We start from the raw sequence: 17,536 nt of genomic DNA, 5'->3' as shown, positions 1-17,536 counted from the left end.
CAGCAAAGAGGCCCTGGAAAAACCCAAAAAATTATAAAGCTTAAGTATTTACTATAACACCATGCAGAAAAAAAACCTCTTAATTTTTGGTGCTAAATACTTCCTTTTTATACAATTACAGTGATTGATATCTGAGGATCTTCTTTGGCCTCGTGCACGGGAATCTTTTCTAACAAGTGGTGCTTACCAGAGTAGCGAGTAATACTTTGCCACCTATTAATAGACATCTATTAATATCTGCAGTATTTACCTTAGCAGCACTGCTTTTAAAAAAAGAACCTGAACTCTATTAAACTGTCAACTTCAATTTTAAAATGTTTTTTTCTTATGATGTGGGCAGACATGTGGTGTTGTCTTTAAAATGTTATCTGGATTTTCTTATAAGCCGCGCTTCCCACGGCGGTATGTAATATCCCTCTCTCATTATTTACCATAAAAGCAGCAGATTTTGTTTTTCCAGTAGGGACAAGAAATATAAAGCTGTCAACTGCAGCTTAAAACACAAATTTAATGTGTTTTGGACTAAAACGTTTCCTTAAAATCATTAAAATCCAAGTAAACGGTCTCTAACAAGTGGTGGTTCCCAGAGCAATATATAATGTCTCTCTGTCCATTACCTTGTCTGACTAGTGGTGCTTCCTAAGGTCTTCGGAGTGTATATATATTCATGTATTCATAACCAAGTCTAGTGTCACAGGATCTGAAACAATTTATGGTGCAAGAAGGAAAAAAGAAAACGTGATTGAAAACCCTCGCCTATGAACTCAGTCGGTGTAAAGGTTTATAAAAAGGATCATGGCCTGAATTGCAATGACAACATGAAGTCACTCCTGTGCAACACTTGATGTGAGTGAGTTAGCCAGTCGCACTGCCTGAGTGAGCGTGTTTCTCTGTTGCATTTATGTCTGTGACACTGTCTGCGTAGACAAAACATGCTACGCTACTCTTGACCCTGTTATATCCACTGGCAACACGGCAATTTGCAGACAAATACAGACCTTTACTTCAGCACCACAGCCTCCATTCGCTCTCCATATTCCAGCTCTGCTCTGAAGCCTGTCAAGGCATTATGGGCCCTGAATTAGCCTCCCATTATAGTAAGGCTCCAGCTCCCCCTTAAGTTAACCATAACTGACCATTTGGCGTGGCTTCATTATAAAGCCATGCATGTAAAATCAAGACATGGTCCCTGGCCGTCACATCCAATTTCAAAATACAATCCCAAACCCCGCCCCAGAATCTCCATCTTTCTCTCTTACTTAAGTTCAACCTTCTCCTTGTTTCATAAAATATGATCTGATTAAAATAGATTACACACCTTGTTAGCAGAGCGTTTCATATTTGATACAGTGGTGCTCGAAGACGGGCAACCTCCTTCATGATTCAAAGCGATTGTGGCCTTGTTCTCTGGCCTATTTGTTTAATAAGCTCTGCTACATCAGTGGGCCTTTTAAGTGAACACACTCCCCTGCAGCAAAGGCAAAAGATCAATACTCACACCTGTAAAAAAATAATAATAAAATGGGGGAAAAAAAGAGCCAGGAATCCCGGCCAAGGATTTTCTCCTTCTAAGGAATAAGAGGCAAGATAATCAGTCACCATTCCACTGTATGAGAGGAAATCCAAAACAGGAAACAGCTTTAATGTGCTGACCTGTAGGGAGAGCTACAGGTCATCTGTGAAATATTCAGTGCCGATTAGTCCGCTGCAGCTTACACTAAAGCTTTTCAAATTCTTCGATTATATGAGACTGTGGTATGCAAATCGGATCTTATAAACAGAAAGAAGAAAGGCAGAGTCTTTGAGGGTAAATGAATTCATTATAATCCTCACCTCATCTGCTCACTGATGGAAGACTTCTCGTGTAATCGCTGATGGGGGGAAACCTTCCACTGTACCGAAGCAGCTCAGATGTGGGAATAATACCGCCTTAAAATGAAAATAATACTCCCCCATTTACCGTGAACAAAGTCCATGTAAAGAGGGTAAAATGTAATACTGTGCTTGAGGAATGTAATTATCATTTAGTGAGTCCGTGAGCTGTGTTTGACAGGGCCTGAACTGCGTGAAAAACTCATTTTCATTTTTCTTATTATATCATGATTATATAAACATTCTTAACCAGTGGCCACAGCAGCAGCAAATTATTGCAAATTAGCCCCATATTGCCAGTTTTTAGCGGAGGCAAATGAACAAGCACTAGAACTCCAGTGTTTATTCCATAAATCAGCCAAACGCTGCACCTGTTGAGAATGTAAATAGCTGAGGCTATTTGATTAAACTCTTACATCAAAACATTTGAAGAGCTCCATCTATTTTTTTCTCCTTCCTTTGGTTGTTTATCCGACTGTTTCCTTCTCAGTGTTAAGTTTGTTGTTCTCGCCTACACCCACTGCAGCTGAAGTTTCAATGGGCGGTGACGGGGGAGACATAACACCCACCAGCTATACGTGGGGTCACGGGAGGTCCATCATTACCAAGCCACAGTGGTGATCACGGCAATAATATAGAACTATAACCGAGCAATTAGACTAATGGAAAACGTCCCTATTTCTCCCGGTGTGCTGCAGCGAGACGCGCCGCATGCCCCACGGGCCCCCCCTGGAGATGAGGCTGGAGATGTGAAGTGGAGAGGAGGTAATGGCAGAGGCCCATTGATCCTCACTGCCACCTGCTATATGGCTCCGCAGAGAACGGGTGGGGAGGCAGAGGGCTTCATCTGGGGAGAGATCACACTGACTCCTGGGCTCTCAGGCATATGGATAAGAGTCTTTTTCTAGTCTTCCGCTACTTAACCAGCACACATTAGCACAATATGGCCGGATAGGGGAGAGTAAGGCGTGCATACATACAGCCTTTATCACAGTAAGAGCGCTTCCACACCGAAAGGGCGTGAAGCTGTTTTCTCAAAACTGAGCGGTTTGTCTCCTTGTGTGAAGTCAGGCGAGAAAAGGACCACTCAAATACTGAAAATGTGGGCCTTAAAATATCTAGAAAGCAGTCGCAAAACCAGAATTTACAAAAATGACAACACCCGCTGTTTAATCGACCAAAAACAACCTATTTTTATGTTTAACCACCAAAGACAACTAGAAACCATGTGAATTATGACTGTTAGCTGCCAGGAGCAAAGGCAGAAGTAGTAGGACACTGGATTGGATAGGCTGTCAAAGGGTATTACATTAGAGAAGAACTGTGACTTATTTTAACCAGGCAGCTTTGTACTTGCCATCACTATAAATGGATAAATTGAAAGTCATCCCCAGCTTCCCATAAAGACTGTTTATGGTGCCACAAATGTACAGTGGGTCAATGTGCAGGTTGCCATGCCAGCAGTTTCAGATGGCTAATTTTTGTATTTACTTTAACGTGGAGACATTTTTTAAAAATATAAATAAATGTATCTAAAATTCATGTTTCTTTGAAGGCTGTACAAGTCTCATGCTATGCTACGTTTTGTCCTTATTTCCACATATTTCTGAAACAGAGGAGGTTGGTGCAAAGCCAGCATGACTCATGGAGCCCCATTTCTGGAAAGTATGGTACACTGACATTACCAAGAGTAAGGCATTGAAAATGTAACAAATTGAAAAGCAGCATCTTAGATGGCATATAAAATATTTACTTTTTAAGCTTCAGGTTGTGGTCTTTGGAAAACAGAAGCGATGAAGAAATAGATGTGACTGAAATATGGCACCAACTTGATAATCAAGTAGCCACACCCTAAAAGACACCCTGCTTTACTGTCTATTTTAATCTAAATGGGACCATGAATTACAAAATTAACATCTTGCTGTATTGAAGAGGAAATTAGAACTAGCAAATCAAATTATGAACCAATGAGTAAAATGTTCACTGCAAAAATAAATCAAGTGAGAAGTAGGGTCACTTTCTCATGGATGTCAGTCAGACTTCTTTTTGCAACTAAAGGAGTTGCCCCCTGCTGGTCATGAGGCAGAATACCTCTGCATTGGTTTTCCACAACCAAAGCAACTTACTTTCTGAAACCCAAACTATATTTTTTCCAAACCCAGAGAAAGATGTTTTTGTGCCTAAAGCAAAATTAGATTGCACAAACAGTAGCCAATCAGGAAAGGCTAATTGCAAATTTGCAGTAGTTATGGAGAACACTGACAATTATTTTATTGTGTTGAATGTTGCTTATAAGTGAAAATCACTTACAAGCATTATTCAGTCGGGTTTTCTTCTTTGCAGGTAGCAGTAGCAGTTAACACCATAAGAAAACATACCCATGTTCAGGGTCACAATGTTCACAGTAATACATGTATTTTTCTGTTCAGGAAAGGCTGTAGATAGATTACGGCATTGCAATCTGGACTAGAGTTGACTGAACACTAAAATATTCTTCTTATTTTCTTCTTATTTTCAAGCTCTAATATGTTTGCCATAAACAGTGCATCAACCTTGTTTTTCAGTAAATTCAAGGAGTAAATAGGTTATGCAGTTGCAGATCGTGACTCATTTTTATATTCACACCTGCTTTAAAAAGTTGTTCTTGAAGTTGGTTCGTAGCATTGAGATGCAGTGAGTCACAGAAATATAGCATTCTGGCTGTGTAGCTTCTCAAGCTCATATTTGGCCTAAACAAGCAAAATTGAAAAGAAAAACTAACTTTCTCACCGGAACTCACCATAAGGAGACTAAATCTGAAGTTGGAGTGGTTGTGGAAAAAAAACAGACACAGGCACTAGAAAAGTTACACAACACACCGACATGAGGGACAAAAGGGGATTATTGAGAGTCTGACCTGCCCAGCTGGGGGTCTCCATGTACAGGTGAAGCCGGTCGGCCTGAAGCTGGGTCACTCGACTCGCTGCTGCCGCCACAGGTGCTGATCAACCCTGCAACGAGAAGAAAAGTGAAGCTCCCGTTAGAACACACACAGCAGTAGAGAAAGGGGATCTACGTGTGTTTGTCAATAAGTTAGCTATGAAGCTAAATTAATAGTATACAATACAGGTCATACAGAAATAACATCTTCAGTTTTTTCTACTTTGTAGGATCAGGGGACCTATGGTGTTTTTCACTCCATAAAATTTTAGTGAAAGTACATGTTCACCCCAAACACAATGTGGTCATTACATGAAATATTACACCAAGTTATAGATTCACCCTGTGAATCTTCAAAACTGCCAGCGGGTTTGAAAGGCATGTTGTCTTCAATTAAATAGCTACACCATTTATTAGGGCCAGAAACTGCAACTTTGTCTGCAACTTTCTGACTGTCCTTGATCCACTCATCTGTGACATGCCACCACACAACCAAATATAAGCTTAAAGTCACGCTGTCAGCATATTCGCTTTATATTGCACGTATAATTTTAAAATTTGCTAAAAATACATTGTTTGCACTATACACATTTTGTGAAAAAAATAAATAAAAATTCTGAGCTCCTCTGAACAACTAAGAAGCTACTAGTGACTGAGCTGCCACCAACATTTGTGGCAAAAAAAATCTGGGCCTATTTGCATGAACTCGGGTGAGCTGCAGGCCGTGTTTACACAGAGGAAAGAGAATACAAGTATGGAGAGGAATTAAAAATATATACAGTATGAGTAACAGTATTGGTAAGACTTGTTGGCATTTGGGAAAAAAAATGTTATCCGTACCGATTCAGTTTTACTTCAAGTGTTTTATAATAAATAGTCAAATTAATTCCACTTCGGTTTTGTTTTTTAATGATTTATGGTATTTTATTCTGTTTTATACAGAAAACATTTCTTAGTTTTCTCTACTTCTGGGCATGGTTGTGCTGCTTCTATAGAGATTCAGGATTTCACATTTCAGCAAAAAAAAAAGAGCCCAAAAGAAAAAGAAAAAATTTGACAAGAAGAAAAGTTCCCAACAACTGCTCTAGGTGCATTGGGTTAAGTTTTACACAGGAAAACATACATATCAGTAAGTCCATTATTATTACTCCAACATTTAAATATTGCACACCCATAAACACCCTAGCAATATTAACCTCATATTAGTGTAATTCTGTGAAAGGGGCAACAGTGCATAATGTGCACCTACCTTCACTGAATGAGTATATTTTGCTGTTATCACTTAACTACTGTTGCCTTTAGGTAAAACTGTGTATGTCAGGAATTTTGTACGTGTGGTTTCTAGATAAGAAGACAAATGTCCCTCTTGTGTATGTGCACTAAGTAGTAGAACATATGAACGTGGTTACCCTCTCTTGGCATAAAGTCTGGCCCTGTCAGACGTACAAAAAACATTAACACCTAATAATATGATGCAGCTCTTTTGTTTAACCAGTCCGCACAACGTACAAGTAAAGCCAGCAGTGTGTAATTCTAGGGGGAGCAGCAAGCTGGAACTATTTCTTGACAGCAGTTTATCTAGTCGCCTAACACTTCTGTGAAGCACCTCCAGCTAGCATGAGCTGCCAGATAAAGCGGGTGAGTCCAAGTTTTTGTTTTGGTCTCTTTACAGGCAACAAGGTATCAAACCTGACAAGCTCACTGCGACAACAAGACTCCCAGCTGTTGCTCACTATGAAGTATTTATAGTGAAATTCCTTTAAGTCAAGGTCCTCAACACTTCTTCTACCGTTGGGAATAATCTGAATTTAGTAATGAATAAGTAATAATGGCAGACCTTGCAATCTTTTAATGAAATACATGACGTTTTACACATATTTAGAAAGCTGCTGTTGCTTTACAATTGTAAGATTAGTGACTAATGCAGGACTGTATCTAAATGTGCACTGAATCAATTTAAACATGTCTTTGTATTTAATCTCATAAAGGAACATTAAAACTCGTGTATATCGGCTACACAGCCCGTACATAAAGCAGTGTGTGACTGTTCTCATGCAGCAGGAGCTTTTCTGCTGACTTGTGTATCTTCGCAGGCCTCAGGTTGGCTGTAGCCCAGAAGCCCAGCCGGTGAACCGCAGAGAAAGCGCATTGATTTCATCCCAGCAGAAATCCCTTCTCCTGGTTCCCGCCTCCCTACCCCGCCCAGCACCTGATTAAGCATTTGCAGGGAGCCATGCCAACACAATTTGTCATTTATCAAAAGTAATTAAAAGCAATTTCTTTTCTCTTGTTGATTGGGAATTGACTAATTGTTGAGTCGGTGAAAACGGGGGAATAAATAAAACAGGGAAGGATGAATTTTACATAAACTCAGAGGAAAACATAAATGCTGTAAAACGAGGGCCAGACATCTGGCTCTGTGATTTCTCTCTACATGATTATGACTGCAAAAGTGAAACAGTTGTTTAGCTCATTCTGATATACAGCCCATAGGCAGTAAATAATATATTAGAAACAGCATATTGACTACCCGACTTAAAAGGGGGTTTTCACTTCATGTTGTGTGAACACAAGAGTGGGAGGAAAATACAAACATTGGTTGGTTACTTGTTAACAGAAAATGAAAAATGCTGCTCCCACTTGTGCCAAAAGAGATATTTAAGCCAGTAAATACCAACGTCTCAGTTTGAGAGAACAAAAAACCCCCCACAACAACAGTATTGAAGGTACAGAAGAGTGAGGAAGAGAAGCTTCTACAGCAGAGGTTACAGTACATGTATCCAATGAAACCAAGCAATACCATTTCAACATTATCGGTAACAACCTCTGAATGCACCATTACCTTCTATAAGGGCAGAATGAAATGTCAGAATTGATTCGAGAGGGGAGGGTTGAGATATAAGTGGGTAGCTAAGGTGGCCATTTTGTTTCAGTGGCCCTTTATTTGGTGTCCCTGGATCATTAGCAGACGGCAAAAAAAAAAAAAAAAAGAGCTGGAAGAACATGAAGGAGGCGTGGGCAGCCTTCACGTGCATCTCCGGTGACAGCATGTGAAAAGGAAAAAAAAACAAAAAAACACACAAAGGCAAAAATCAAAGACGAGGAAAGGAAAAAAAAAAAACGAAGCACATGGAAACGCCAGAGGAGTCGTTTAAATTTCCCACCACTTTGTAAATAACTTTAGCTGCACAAATACCTGGCTTTGCTCTGAGCGGATAGAAGGAAAAATAAATAAATAAAAATTCCAGCCAACAATTTATTCTCTGCCAACAAATGGAACCGTTGCTTCAATGAGACGATTTGAATATCCCTTTGAAGGCTGCAGATGGACAAGCAATGCTATCATTGCCTGGGAACACAGAAATAATTGGGCAACAGTGGGAGAAGCCTTACATTCATGTCTCTGCTGAGAAAGAGCTTCGAGTATCTAATTGAACCCCTCATTCTCCTGCCTTTTGTTTACATTCCCATTTATCATAAAAACTCAATTACTTATGTTCCTTAACATGTATGGTTATTAATGTTCTAATTACGCTTTTCCCCTCTAATCTTTCGCCGCGCAATTTGGGTGATGTATGTTTGAACAACACAGCGAGTCCCCTGAAAGTGGATGCTGAATTAGGAATCTTTGTGCAATAATGCTAACCTTCTCCTGGGAGCCATCTTGACGGAGAGGGAAAGCTTGTCATAGTTTGTCTATACATGGTGGATTTACGCCAGCTCGCTGAGCATGTGTGATTATATACCGTCTTTTGTTTGGCATGCATTTCGAAGCGGAAAGTCGACCAATCTAACCAGCGCTGAAACAGATGTAGCTCGGGCAACCTGACAAGACTAGACAGAAAAAATGCCCCCCCACCCCAAAAAAGAAAAAAAAAAAAACCACAAAGCAAACTACCTCTGCCCAGCTCTTCTTATACTTCTTGTGAAAGGCTATAGGTATGACAGCTTTAGAGGTATGAAATAATGTCGGTGAGAGCCTTGAGGAGCCCCTGCAGAGAGGCTGAGAGGGTCCTGTACTGCCTCAAGCAATAAGTGTTCTTCAAGGCTTTTCCTCAGAGCACTTTTACAAGAGCACAAATTAGTTGTAAGGAATGCCTGTGTCGGCGGCGCACCCAGCCAGCACACAGAGAAAAGAGGAAAAAATAAAAAATATTGGAAAAAAAAAAAGGGGGCAGAAACTTGGATGACAGTGAAGAAACGGAGGGCGTCATAAAGTGCTGAAAATAAGCTCTCACTTTCAAACGTTTACGGCGGCTCAAATATCTGATGATACCTCTCATAGCTTTTAATCTTTAATGTGAAAAATTAATCATCCCATTCATTATTTTAATAGCTGTCATTTTTCTCTCCCCAAAGTGATGATTTATAACCATTAAGCCCTGCGTAGGCTTGTGTGAGAGGGATTTATCGTAATGTTTGCACCAGGTAGCCTCCAACCATATTTCATTACTCTGACAAGCCATTAAAATGCCCTGGTGATTAAACAACAGCTCTGAGGTCAGTGTGTAAAGCTGTTTCTTTACCCATGCAGGAGCGCAGCAGTGCAGCCATGCAGGCGGGGACCGGTAGCCTAACAAAGCCCTTTTCCCCTTCGGTTCCCTCCAGACTGGCAATCGCAGTTATAGATCTCTATCTGTTGTTGTGCGTGAGAGCGACAGGGGCGGATGAGAATAATGTACATGCACAGAAGCTACAATGAAATAAAGTTAAGAATGGAGCTATTATGCCTCGTTTCCTCAGTGGTTTAACGCTGTGATAACTGTGCACTTACAGGGAAAACTCAACCCTCGGATGCTCTTATATCCATCCATCTGTGGAGTCCGCTGTGCTCCAGGAGGTATTTTCATGCTGTCATTTATGCCTCTGGTTCTACCCACTTGTCTCTTCTTGTACTGTTTCAGTTATTGTTTTGCTACCAATCCCAACATGCAGGAGTTTGTCCGGAGCACCTGGGGGTTGACGGGCAGCATCATCATTAGCTGACCCCCCACACCGTCTTCTCCTGCTTTATATAAAACCACAACTTCATTTTAACAGGCCACATTTCAACCCTCTGGCAGGTAAAAACGTTTACAGACAATTACCACTCTGTATGCAGCATATACCAACAGGTTTTATGGTAACAGGTGTGGTTAACTCTCAAATCCCTGCAGAATTATACACATCCCACAAGAATTCAAGTAGCAGCAAAGTGTAACAAAGATAATATTACATCTGTTACATGCATATTTAAAAAGATGTGCATCCTCGTTACAGCCAGACAAAGATCAAACTGGGATGTAAATGTCTTTTTAGACAAATGTGTAGTTTGAAGTTTGCATGCAGGAGTTGCTTATGTTGCCAGATAAAAAGAAGTGTACCACTTCTAAGTAGGTTGTGGATACACATTTAAAAAAATATATTTAGTGGGCAATGTTACTGCACTGCATTGTGGTTCACAGAGTCTGGTCTAGCATCTGAAAATGGTGGAGTTGCTTCTTCCATACTGACTTCTCTCTGCTATGAGGCATTATTTTAATATGGCTCCTCCAGGAAAAAAGGTCTTAGTGTTTTATTCTGAAGGAGTGCTACCAACACTTGACATTTACATCAGTTTTGCTGTTAGCCAATGGAATAAGTAAAATACAGGGAAAAAAAAAAGAGAAAATAGCCAAAAGCACAAGGGACGTTATCAAACACTGTTTTGATTGTAGTAAAAATGAGCTAAAATGTTGGATTTGAATGTTCAAAGGAGTATAATAAGAAGATTGTGCACTCGTCAGTTCAAGTGTACAGATGTCACAGGAGAAACAGCAGCCCGCAACACACAATGGATTCCCCTCCAATCCCAGCGGAGGAGGCTGAATGAACAGCAGGCCAGGGAGCTGGGGGAGGGTTTAACTCCCTTGCATATATGTTCATGTCTAATGTCCTGCGTCCAATGAGCTGGATTGATCATGGATGCCACGTATGACAGTGACTGACAGTGCCTGTAATTGCTATGTTTGCTTTGGGAGAAGAGCAAACTGCCGTGGTGGGACTGTGTGGTGAAAACACGCAGGCATTTCTCAATCACCTAGAAATCCATCTCTTACATTATAGTACAAGATGATCACGGTCTGAATGCCTGAGAGTTGTTGGCTACTTGGCTAATGGATGGGATCAGTTCCATTTGTGCCGTGATGGTTTCATGACAACAAAACACCTGCTGCGATTCTGGATTGTAGCTGAAGCACACAGCCACAAGGCAGCACTCGTAAATGATATTCGCCACTCAATTCAACATTAAATATATATGTTCAAGGTAATATATAGCCCAGAGTCTCACATCTGTACTTCATGCTACACATACTGCAAAAATATTACCTTGCAATAGTTTCTTTTGAAGAAATATAACAAAGTAAATGTATTAGTATCAGCAGAAAACTAGTAAACAGCTCAATTCACAGTACTATTTGACCATACATGTAAAGGTGCATGATTACTGATGCATTACTGTGTTTAAGACTGTTTTTATGTTGTCGCTTGAACAACATCAATTCTGCAAGTATTGGTTTTTGTTCATTTTTAAAAAAAAATCAATTCCTGATTGAAAAAATAAACAAATAAATAAATAAATAAATAAAAATGCCCTGCTTTCGCTCTGATGCAGTGGCTCTGTACTCTCAAGAAATGTCCCGCCCACAGCCGTATCTGATTGGTTACATGTATTGGGTAATAGTGAATTACAGCAAGGCAAGTTTATTTGTATAGCACATTTCAACAACAAAGGAATTTAAAAGACAAAGTGTAAAAGAGACATAAAGAACATATTAAAATAGTTAAATAGGGAATAAAACAGCAGAATAAAGTGCAAAATTGAAGTGACAGTGCATGTTAAGATATTTAAAAGTTTCTGATTTGGTTAAGTCTTCAGCACTGATTTAAAAAGAGCACAGTGCTGCAGGATTTTAAAATCAGTTCTTCAACACTGAAGGATAAATGTTGGAAAGTTCTCCTTAAATTGAGCACGAATAAACATAGGCATGTTAGGAATGTTTACAATAGAGTCTGTTATTCTAAATTTTGACATCAAGAGTTGCACGTTTACTCCAAATGGAAATCGGTTCCATATATCGATTACATATTATTGAACAATTTGTGTTGTTTTGTTAAAAATAGGACATGGTTTCTTGATTTTCTATGTTTTGTAGTTAAAAACTTATTTTCTGAAGTCCTCTTTCCCTCTAAAATATACTGAAGTATAAGTACTTTAAACTGCACTTCAGTACAGTACATGAGTATAAGCACTGAGCAACTTTCCATCACTGCCAGTCACGATGGGTTAAAGAATATTAAACAGCAGAAACATACTGTATATTGGCAGATAGATGGGATTTCAGCCTGTGCCAGAGACTAAAAACTCAGTGCTGTTAACATTTACAGCTCCTGTTCCTGAGGGAGAGAAGTGATCATCAGTGAAATCACCCTCATAGATTTGAAAGCCTGAACTAAAAATTGGGACATATACTATAGGCCATGATTTCTACAATTTTATTTCCCCTCACCCACAGAAGCTGGATCCACTCTGGGTGAATGTTAGTACATCCGTTTTTGTCTTTTTCTGCTCGCTACAAGGACCCAACAGTTGTCACAGAGACAGAACGAAAGCTGCAGTGGGAAATTTGCATTCTAATGTGTCTAACGTCTCATGTTTGTTGTGTCCCAGATGAGAAGCACAAAAAATAGTGCTAATTTGTAATAGATATCAAAATTCCCAGCATTAAAAAGTTAATTACCGCAGCAAATACGGCAATGATAAACGGCAGATAATGCCATTTCTGCAGATGACTGTCGTTTCCGCCAACCAGAAAAATGATATTTAGTATCCAGCTGTACTTTTGGTTGCAAGAGGAGGAGGAGGAGGAGGAGGAAGAAAGGTACTTGTAATTCAGAATATTTTTTCTGCAACTTAGCAAGTTTTCATCTATCAGCAAGGCACATTAAATCCCAGCTGGTCAGATGCTAGACTCCCGATGCTCGGCTTTAGACATGAAACAAACTACTGCTGAAATGAAAGCAGTTCTCAGTGCTGTGGAAATTCGACTCCTACAAGAGTCTATTAAAAATACATGTTCAAATGAATCTTGGTGGTGATGACAAGTTTTACCATATTCTTCTTGAACTTTTAATGTACCCAGCCACGACTTCAAAGAGAAAATTAAATATTAAGGCTATTATCTAAGCTGTTCTCAATATTATCCAAGCTTAGGTTATTTATATAGTACAGTAATAATTATGTTATATAAGCCAGTTTTCATTTTTTGAGCCAACATAATGATCAAGAGGTGGATGGTTTGTAGTTTTGCAACCTAAAATGAGTAACCTAATTCATATATTTGCTGCAGTAAACCCAACAAGATTATGCAGATTTATTATAGCAGTCCTAGCTGGATACTGTAAATGTAAATATATTTATAATTTATGACTGCAGGGAAATAGATCATTTTAATACAGTGTATGTGAGGAGTAGTTCAATTTTTGGCAGAGGACGCTACATACTCAACATAATGTGGTGCATCTGTATGAAAAAACAAACAAACAGTGAATTATTATCTGCTCTGATTGAGAGGAATCACTGTAAATCTGGTGCTACCTAACCTGGATCACCACTGTTTACCCACCAGTGAGACAGTAAATACTCTGGCTGACATTTGAGGGAGGTTAGTGTGCTCAGAGAGCAAAGTGGAAGTGGAGGCTCAGATGAATTTGTCTGACAAATGCTCCTGGAGTATGTGTTGTCGACTGTGCTTCGGCGAGGCCCTGGACTGGGATTTGAGTCTGACTGAAGCCAAGCAAAGCATGCCAGATCACTAATTGCACAATTTAAAACCAAAGTCCCTGGCAGCTTGTCGTTTGAAATGGAGAGAAGAGCCATTGCTTAATCACTGAGCTCAACATAGATCTGTAAGGCTCGCCACCGAGGAGCCCCAGACGTACATGGCTGAAGCGCAGTGTCAACAGCCAAAGCGAAAGCATCATGATTGGCTGGTTTCTGCCGCAGCTGTAATTGAAACGTTTTACGACCTGACGCACGCATGCGATTGGATCCTCGGATTGCTGAGCATTAAATATTGGTGCGCTGGCAGGGATCTGACTTTCATTTAATTGTTCATATATGAGCAGGCAACTGTTGCTCACAGTTGGTGGTGCTGCACAGTAGTTTAATGCGTGGTGAACTGGGTACCTTTTAAAAAGCACCGGACAACTGTCTGACTATTATGCAGTTAAACTGTAGTTCCATTTTTTTAGCATTCATCTGGCACTTAACACATTTATATAAGCGAACACACATTCCCCCATTCCTGCATGGCCATATCGACTGCATTCATGGATTCTTGCACATGTTGGAGACAGAAATTGAATCACTTGCCTCGTCATTAACAGTCAACTGTGTTTCAGTGACATTAAACGTTAATTCTCGATAATTTTCTACAAAGGCGTTTAGCAAAAGTTCCGCAATGGGGAGAAAAGAAAAAAAACTGACTTCATGTTCATATTCTAATTATGCTCGATGAATTTCCAATGATCTTGCAAAACTCGGGCAGTCTTTTCATCTAGAACCTTGAATGCTTTATTCCCTTACAGGTTTCAATGTAGTTTTATGAACCATTTGCAGAATGTTTAATTTTGTATACAGATGGGGCTGAAAAATCATTAAACACAATGAAAAATGAAATTCTAGCAGTAACTTTCAATTAAATGAGTAGGAGAAGCTAATTTAATCCTCTTACAAACAGACATGTAAAAACAAAAGAGCTACAATAAGAGAGACATCATTCAGCCTTCATAATATATAATAAAATATATGGTTTACTGCTGGTATAACGTAACTCTACGGGGCATTAAATTCTCATTTCCTGTTATAGCAATGTTACAGGTTCAGGCAATTCTCCACTGGCTATTGGAAGGAGCCGTAAACATTATTACTATTGAGGCCAGATTGTATTTTGGTGAGAACATTAGCAAAGAGGCAACTTACTCATTGCCCCAGCGACACGAAACTGAAGGTTTTCTTTTTTATTTTTTTTCTTTCCGACTAGGGCCTAACGAGAATACACGCACCATCCGGGAGACGGTGGTTGAGAGAGAAAGGGGTGGAGCTGGAGAAACACACACACACACACACACACACACACACACACACACACACAGTGACACAAAGTAAGAGGGGAGGAAAAAAGAAAATAAAAAACACTGCCCTGAAGTCAATTCCACACTCAAGCAACATCCGTCTCTGATCTGGGAGCATTCTTGCAGCGGCGGCACAACAAGAGTGATGCAGCACTGAGGGCCATGAATTAAAAAGTCAATATGTAAAACCATAGAGGGATGCCATTTTGAAAAAGCGTTCCATCAATGGAAATCATATTAACATGATAAAGGGCAGATTGGGAGACAAGGGCATTGATTCAGATGCTGCTCCGCGGCCCGCCATGTCCACCTCAAACATGTTAATGAATCGCACCGCAAAAGCAGAGGTTGGGGCAGTTTGACGGAGGCGTCTGTGTGTGGAGGTGGGAGGAGGGAGGAGGGGGTCACACGAGGGGAGAGAAGTTGGCTTTAAAGCAACAGGAGGAGGCACGGGAGCAGGATGGCGGCACCCTGGTGAGAGGTGTACCTTCGGGTGCGACATCAGTCAGCGTCACCGCATCACTGCTGGATTGTTTACTGAAGACGGAGGTTTTTTTGTGGTTAAGATAGGTGGGTGACTTGCAGAGGATTTTTGGTGGCAAGTCGGGAGTGTATCCAATTAGAATGAGGCTTGGGAGAGAAAGATGAAGTACTATAATGCCACCCAAAGACCCAGAGTGCTGGAGCAGAGACAGCAGAGGATTCACCCCCTGTTGACCATGACTACAGACACATAGCCTGGGGGAGGGAGCATCCAAGGCTTCACATATGCACACATACACACACACACACACACACACATAGAGAGAGAGTGACATGAAAGCAACAAGGCAGTGCTGCCAGGCCAAACAGATGAATTACTTATCAAAGACGCGCACAGCAGACCGGCTATGAGGCTGCAACACACAGACAGCTGGGGCATTATCAATTCACCTTCAATTAGCTGTCCTTGGCACTGCCTGCCAACGGGACCCGGAGTATAAGTACATTCACAACGCATAAGCTCATTCAAAAAGAAGAAAAAAAAACGTGCAGAGGATCAGGTGGATTCTTTTGAGGAATTCAATTAAAACAGTGTCAAAATTTGACCAAAAAAGAAAGAAAGAAAAAGACGTAGACACAATTTCTATGAGAGGATAAAAGCAAAGGGATTATTTTCAATGCCATACGAGGCAAAGAAGAAATACTGAAGGGGGGGGGGATTTAAAAAAAAGAAAAAGCACTTCCTTGGAGTCTGATGGCACAGCACCTTTGTTAAATATGAACTAATTAAGTGGAAAAATGAAAGTGTTTCATCTTCATTAGTATCAGACAATAGGAGTATGAAACATAATTGAGAGTAGTTCCACTTTAATAGAATGAACAGAAGTCATTTGGTATTGAAATGTGCAGGGTGATTTAGCCAAAAGAAAGTGTATTATTAGATTTAATAGAATACCTACACATGATCAATGCTCAGAGCACAGGTGGTAGTTTGTCTCCGGTTCTTCAAATGATTAGACCGACGAAATAATGGCCAGCCGGATTCATGTTGCTCCTGCATTGATTACAAGGAGCAGCCCATTTTTCATGAAGTGGAGCTCCCCACACCATTTATTAAGCCTTTACACATGTGACATAACAAGTGGTAGGCACACAGAATGCACTGTGCAGACTGGATTTGGTTAAAACAGGATGCCATGGTGAAGCCTGTTGATGATGAAGAGAAATGGCACTAAAGTAGGAGAGCCAGAATGGCCAAAAGTAAATGGACACATAAACATTGGATGTGATTCGCAAAGATGACTGCATTCTGCTATCAGGCTTTCCACCAGAACCTGGCTGCAGGGAATTTCCTGTAGTTGGCCAGTGAGGTCTAACACTGATGACTGGTGATAAGGCCAAGCTCACAGATGGCTTTCCAGTTCCCCCTCAAGCACGCCCTAAAGGTGTTGGGTGGAAGGCTGGATTACTAACTGCATAAAGCGGGCCTCAGATGCTTAGGGCCACAAAAACATCAAGAGTCATTGCTTGTCAAATGTTAATTAGCTTCTAATGTAAGTTAATATCAACTAGCACAGCCTGCATCACAACCTGTTCTTGTGGCTATGTCTTATAAAGAAAGCTTACTTCAAGATCAAGACCTTAATCATCTTAGTTCACACCATGTTCGTAATATTTCAAAATTAAATTCTGTATAATAAATTCATTCAAATGAAAGAAAGCCTCCGAGCTGTGTTTGATGAGAATTCAGAAGCAACAGTGTGCACACAAAGCACAAAGGGTTGCAGGTGGGTTGGTGGGTGGAAAGGGGCCTCAGTAGGTTTCAAGATAGTTCTGTGTATGTATAAGACTTAACCAGAACTCCATCCATTCCTATGGGAACCTCTGTGATCTCCAATTTATTTGCAAAACATTTTCCATTATTATCATTGAAACATTTACACTGAAAATGTTTAACTCTTGCATTGGATTTCTGGGGAGATCACACTATGTGCTAGGAAAATGAAAAAAAGAAAGAAAACTAGTTTGGCCAGAGCAAATGAATAGTGGTTTATGCATCTTGTAATAAAATATTTCACAAATTGTCAGCACACCTGGCACACCTACC

General features: G+C 40.2%; 1 protein-coding gene across 7 annotated transcripts in view; it reads right to left on the bottom strand.

The window, feature by feature from the left end:
- The window catches only part of LOC110948477 (RNA binding protein fox-1 homolog 3-like), a 550,111-nt gene that overhangs the window by 196,771 nt on the left and 335,804 nt on the right, over positions 1-17,536 (bottom strand). For all 7 annotated transcript variants that reach the window (XM_051941123.1, XM_051941117.1, XM_051941119.1 and 4 more), the window contains one exon: positions 4,769-4,862. In XM_051941123.1, coding sequence (XP_051797083.1) covers positions 4,769-4,790 — 22 coding nt within the window. In that variant the 5' untranslated portion in view covers positions 4,791-4,862. The remainder of the gene's footprint in view (positions 1-4,768; positions 4,863-17,536) is intronic.

This window comes from Acanthochromis polyacanthus, chromosome 21, assembly GCF_021347895.1.
Source record: "Acanthochromis polyacanthus isolate Apoly-LR-REF ecotype Palm Island chromosome 21, KAUST_Apoly_ChrSc, whole genome shotgun sequence".
Classification (NCBI taxonomy): Eukaryota; Metazoa; Chordata; class Actinopteri; family Pomacentridae; genus Acanthochromis; species Acanthochromis polyacanthus.
The sequence above is the reverse complement of the archived record's forward strand: the minus strand, read 5'-3'. Positions and strand labels throughout refer to the sequence as shown.